This window comes from Pagrus pagrus, assembly GCF_965226575.1.
Source record: "Pagrus pagrus genome assembly, chromosome: 7".
NCBI lineage: Eukaryota > Metazoa > Chordata > Actinopteri > Spariformes > Sparidae > Pagrus > Pagrus pagrus.
The window spans coordinates 1,682,204-1,688,203 of record NC_140191.1 but is presented as its reverse complement, the minus strand read 5'-3'; the positions used below and the strand labels follow the sequence as shown (position 1 = coordinate 1,688,203).

At 46.5% G+C, this 6,000-nt stretch overlaps 1 protein-coding gene across 1 annotated transcript in view; it reads right to left on the bottom strand.

Annotated features, from left to right (window-relative positions):
• Window positions 1–1,822: 1,822 nt before the first annotated feature.
• LOC311259536 (neural-cadherin) overlaps window positions 1,823–6,000 on the bottom strand; it is a 98,061-nt gene continuing 93,883 nt past the window's right edge. The window contains exons 31-34 of the mRNA XM_084356757.1: window positions 5,654–5,834; window positions 5,300–5,550; window positions 3,971–4,128; window positions 1,823–3,007 (exon numbers count right to left, since the gene is read on the bottom strand). Of these exons, the coding sequence (XP_084212883.1) occupies window positions 2,348–3,007; window positions 3,971–4,128; window positions 5,300–5,550; window positions 5,654–5,834 (1,250 nt within the window). The 3' untranslated portion in view covers window positions 1,823–2,347. The remainder of the gene's footprint in view (window positions 3,008–3,970; window positions 4,129–5,299; window positions 5,551–5,653; window positions 5,835–6,000) is intronic.

The following is a 6,000-nucleotide window of genomic DNA, read 5'->3' as shown; positions in this document are numbered from 1 at the left end:
ATGTTTGATATTAACAGCCAAGAAATTAAAAATGGAAAGATTTAAACTGATTATGAGTTCAACCTCTTTGAATCGTTGTTTTCACAGATGATTTTGAGGCTTTCTTGTACTTGAAAACTCATCAAACTCAAACAGGGAGACAAAGATTTTGGCATCAATTAATCAATCAACAGAAAACAGACGGCAACTATTTTGTTATTTCCCCAAAAATCATTTGACGAATATTTCAAGCAAAAATCCTTTTTAGTGGTAAAGATTTGCTCTTTTTCTTTCTCTTGTGTGAAAATAAATCTCTTTAGAATAAAATACGACATTTTCAGACTGGACTTTGGTCTGTGGGATCATTTCTGACCTTCTTGAGACAACTGAGGAACTAACCGGCAGATTAATGAAAATAATTGTTGGTTAAAAGGTTTTAAAACTTTGTGTTTTGAGTTTGTTTCACTCAGATGAAGACGCTCTGAACCAGTTTCCACCTGGATCGTCTCGTTTCTCTACAAACTCAACCTGCATCATCAGCACTTAAAGTAAAGCTGCTGTCTGTGATCACGTCTGACGTCAGCGTGGTTTAGTTTCACTCACAGTTTCCTCGGCTGCCGTCGGCTGCTCGCTGCTCCTGACCGACTGAATTCAGGCTTACAGTTTGAATGGTTGCTCCGCCTTTATCAGGGCCAGCAGCCAATCACATTATGAGGTGCACCTACACAGGTGTGTTCAGTTAATGAGGCTGATTGGTTTTCACAGCTGAGTGGGCGGGGACTAAACGACTGAGGTGACACTACAGGTGAAACATGACTTCTGTCAGACTGGTGGAGAGAAAACATCCAAAACACACGTTTAGATTTCTGCTCTGGATGTTTTACACTGATTAAAGTATGAGTGAATAAATATATTTAAACATTAATATCAGAACACTGATTTAATCTTTAAAGTCGTCTGAAAATCACTTCAGCAGCTCCAACATTCACCGAACTCTCCCGTTTCATTTCCTCTCAATAATCTGAAGGTTTGTTCACTGAGAGCTTCATTCATCATTCACAGACACATTTAAAGAGCATTTTATTACTAAACACATCAAGAAATGTGATTTTTTCTAAAGTTCCTTCTGTTTGACTGAATGTGTCAGCAGCATGAAACAAGAAGTCTGAACCTGGTTTTATCCAATCATCACATTTATGTTCTGGAGAAAATGAGGGTAAATCTGATTAAACGGAGCCTCAAGTGTTGATTTCAACCTGAAAATTTAAAAAGCTTTAATGTGGATCTCTGCTGGTTCAGTTTGACCCTCTTCACCTGTAGCGTCTCCTGTTTAAATGGATCAAACTGTTTAATGTGATTAAAGATTCAAACTTAACAAACATCTCAGACAGCTTCTGGTTACTGTGGACAAGAAACTCCTGTCAACAATGTTTTAACATCGTTATTTCACATCTTTTTTCTTTTTTGGAAATCAAATTTCTGTATTGATCTTCGTCTTTTCAGGGTTTGTTTGTTTGTTTGTTTGTTTGTTTGTTTGTCAGCAGGACGACACAAAAACTACTGAACAGATTTCCACCAAACTCAGCTGGAGGACGTGTCTCCGCCCAGAATAGACCTCGTTAACTTCGGGTACTGAGTTACGCAGTTTCAGAGCGATGCAGATCATCGAGTTTGATCTTGGAGTAGCCTCTGTCTGAATTAAAGGGGACTGTTGGGCCTTGGCGGAGGTATGCGCTCTACTGAGTGACATTCTGGTTTGGCGATGTGCACTGTCGAATCACCATCAGCTAAAAATAACGACCTTAAAGGAGCAGTCTGAAACAAACAAACTGAATAAACAAACTGACCTTAAAGGACTTTTACTGTGTGTATATGTGGCGGACCCTGCCGCCTTTCTAGCTTCAAACAGCGTTCTGGGACCTTGTTTTCCTCTGAGAGCAGCTTGTTTATTCACTGATGGAGTAAACGTTTGTATTATGACCTCATTAATGTTGTAATCTGAGTTTGGATTTTCCTCTACAGAACTTTTGTCCCTTTAACGTGTCCTGCAGGACCATCCGTCCTCCCCGTCTTGTTGAGGAGTCACGTGTTAAATGTTGCATATTCATAATTAAAGGATAATTAATTTCATCAACTTCCATTTTGTAAAAGTCAATCATCCAAACACATTGTTAGGTTGTAATCAAAAGCGAGTTATTGTCTGAATTTGTGATTAAACGTGAAACACTTGGTCTCAGTATTGACTCGTCCCTCCTGTGTTTGGTTTGTCCGATGGGACCTGAACGCAGCACGGCTCCCTCTCCCTCCCAGCCTGTCCTGACTGTGTGTGTGTGTGTGTGTGTGTGTGTGTGGGGTTGTGTGGTGCCCCCTAGTGGTGATGAGGCAGCATGTCGTGGCTGTGGCTCCTCTGTATGTAGGCCACGGCGTCCCTGTATGTGAGGCCCAGCTGGGGCCGGTCGTACATCTCGCTCAGGGCCTGGAACTTGGGGCCCCATCGCGACAGCCTGTCGTAACCGAACCCTCCTTCGTCATCCTCCTCCTCCTCGCCGTGGCTAATGTTTCTCCGCGACGCGGCCGACCCCAGCGAGCTGAGGCTTCCCGCCGCCGACCCCGAGCCTTCCACGCACCACACGTGGTACGCGTCTGGCGGGAACGCCTCGCAGTCGTTGTCCGCCTCCCAGATGATTCGCGACACGTAGCTTTTAAAGTCCACGTGGGAGCGCGACCCGGACGGCGCGTCCGCGTAACCTCCCCCGTCGCTCGTCTGCACGTCCCTGCCCGCGTGGGCGGAGTAGTTGGCGTAGGTGGTGTCGCCGGTGTAGCCGTTGGTGGTGGCGTGCTGCTGATGGTGGTGGTGGTGATGCGGGATGCTGAGGTAGGGAGCGCCTGAGCTGCAGGAGGAGCCGGACGGGTGCACCTCCTCCTGGGAGCCGGGGGAGGACTTGATGAGCGGGGCGGTGGTGCAGGACGAGGACTGAGACAGACTGGAGCACAGCGGACGCTTCAGCTCCGTGATGTCGTACCCGTTCTGCAAGACAGACACACACATCGTCATCTTCTGTGATGTCACTGGAGGCTAAGTTGCATTGTGGGTAATGTAGGCAGCGGGTCTCATATTCTGTATCGACTCTGATTATTTGATGTTGGACCAGAACCAAAACATGGAGCCTGCATCATTTTCTGACTCATGAAGTGATTAAAAGTGAAACGCTCTTGTCTTAACGAGGTGGAACGAGCTGCAGCTGCAACACGTCTGTTGTTAATTAATGAAATGAAACTTGGGATTTGTCGTCACGTCTTCCTCGTTGTGCTGAACCGTGTCTTCTGTGCAGCGTTACAGCTCAACTCATTAAAACATGATTCATTCCTTGTGAGGTTAAAATCCGTCCTAAGATTCCTGATTATTGTTTATTATTCTTCATACGGACACGTTGTTCAGTCAATGAAGTCCTGGTGATACTTAATACTTTCACCTGTTCACAGGAGGGAAACTCTTGATCACACAGTTTTGTCCTCTCTTTCCTCTCTGGGCTTCTGTATTGTGCCATTTTGCATCTTAACAATACAACAGCTGTTTTTGGCCCATGCGTCTCTATTAAGTTTTCATTTTGGCCCCCGAAGGGAAAAAGGTTTGAGCGCTCCTGTTTCAGACGATGCTCGTGTTTCCACCGGCTGCACCGCGGCAGGAGACGGCCCGTGCAGACTCTGATTCACGGCACAACGACGTCGGAAATATTAACGATAAACACACTTAAAACAGACAAAATAACTGAACTATTTAAGTACGAAGCTTCTCAACCACAGCTGAAGCACAAACATCAAGCGAGTCGACAGCATCAGAGAAAAAGTCTCAGTCGTGAATCTCACTGAAGCTTTTGACTGTGTGCACGTTCCTGTCTTTAAAGTAGAGCAGTAGAGCGTGTGTGTGTGTGTGTGTGTGTGTGTGTGTGTGTGTGTTTGTGCGTGCGCGTGTGTGTGTGTGTGTCAGTACCTGGTCCTGCTCCCCTCCTCCCTCCTCGTTGTAGTTGAGGATGTTTTCTCGGATGTCCTCCCAGCTCTCGTGTTCAGCGGGGATGTGGTAAACTCCTCGCTTCCTGAACTTGTTACGGCTGCCTTTCTGGTTCCACACCGTCACCGCCACCAGCACCGCTACACACACACACACACACACACACACACACACACACACACACACACACACACAGCCAGAGAGGAGAGGAAGGTATAAATATCCTCTTCATCATCTTTGCGTGAACGTGTCCGTGCACCACCGGGGACAGATTTCATTTCCTTCCTGCAGCAGCAGCTCATTAAAGCTGCTCGGCGGAGTCATGTAGCCTCAATAAATTAGTACGACGTTCATTTAGGAACATCAGTGTAATTATTATTAACAGGTGAAAAACAAACGAGCCCGTCAGTGGGAGGAGAAGCAGCCGTCAACATCCTTCACTCCGTCAGCCACAAGGTCAGATCCAGAGGAAAACAACAGGCGGCTTCGCATTATTTGTCCTGACGGCAGGAAGCGAGAGGGCTGATGGGAAACGAAGTCTTCATGTGGAAGCAAGAACAATAACCACTGGTGTTAATTATTATTGATGAATGGAGGTATTGATGTTTTAAAACCGACACGATTGTTCTGTAAACTTTATGTAACTTCACGGTCGATGCTGGTGGAAAGAGCCATCGATCTGTTCGGCTCGCTGGGACACGAGAGCGAAAAGGTCGACGGAGGAGACGGCGAGTTCACGTCAATCATCGACCTCAGCAGCTGAGCTCACGTCATGATTTGAGGAGTTGTTTCCTGTTTTACGGTGAAAGGGTCGCTCCTCACGTGTCACGCTTTGCTTTCTTGATGTTTTACTTCCTGTATTTGTGTTTTTTTCTGTTCTCCTGTGTTTCATTAATCAATCAGTGTATTTAGACTGAATACTTTGTGTTCACAGGTGATTGATTTGACTGATAATCTGTCACCTTCATGGTGTTTTACGAATCCTTCTGCGTATTAAAGGAGACTTTAACGTTATACTCATCATTATTCTGTGCCTCTTATTCACTATTCATCATATATTATTTATTTATTTATCTTTTACAGCTCATTATTTATGTTGTCTCCTTTGCTCTGTCATACATGTGTTTGTCTTTATGTTGAATGTTTCTCATTACATTTTGTTTTTGGCTCTTCCTGCTCATTTCTTTCTGAAGTTATTGTTTGTTTTTCCTCCCAATCATTATAATAATAAGCTGAATAAACAACACAGTTTCATGGCTTTAACTTCATTCATAAATAAATAAAATATATAATAATTCTCTTGTCTCTCACCGAAGAAGACGAGCAGACACATGCTGATGGCCAGGATGGAGCTGGGGCTGAGGGCGGCCAGCCGGTGACCTTTGACCTGTCCCAGCTCACAGCGCTGACCCCTGAACCCCTCCTGACACCGGCACCGGTAGCTGTCGGGCGACAGCGCCTGGCAGACGCCGCCGTTACGGCAGGAAGTAGATCCACAGGGCGACGGCACACAGCGCTGCTGACCCGAGTCATCTGTCACTGTCACCTGACCGCCGGGACACCTGGGAGACGACGGGGAGGGACGGAGGGAAGACGGGTTCATGACACCAGAATAAAATCAGAACATTTTGTACAAAGGTATGAGCAGCTTGTGTGTGTCTTTACCTGCACTGGTGTTTCCTCCACAGGTCGATGCAGCGCAGCGGGCTGCGGCAGGGATGGCTGCTGCAGGCGTCGCTCGAGCACCCGGGGGTGACGCCCCGCCGCTCCAGAACCGACACCAAGTCCCGGCTCTGCCCGTCCAGAGGCAGGACCTGACCGTTAAAACGAACGTCCCGAAGACAACCTGAGGAGGACACATTTAGTTTACTTCAGCTGGTTCTGTTTGGTTGAGAATCCATAGATACGATATGGACGGATGGTGGCGCTGGTACCGGAGGTGGACTGGATCTGTGATCCGTCAGCGAGATCACAGGTCCAGTAAACACCAGAAAATCCTCTCAGTACATCAG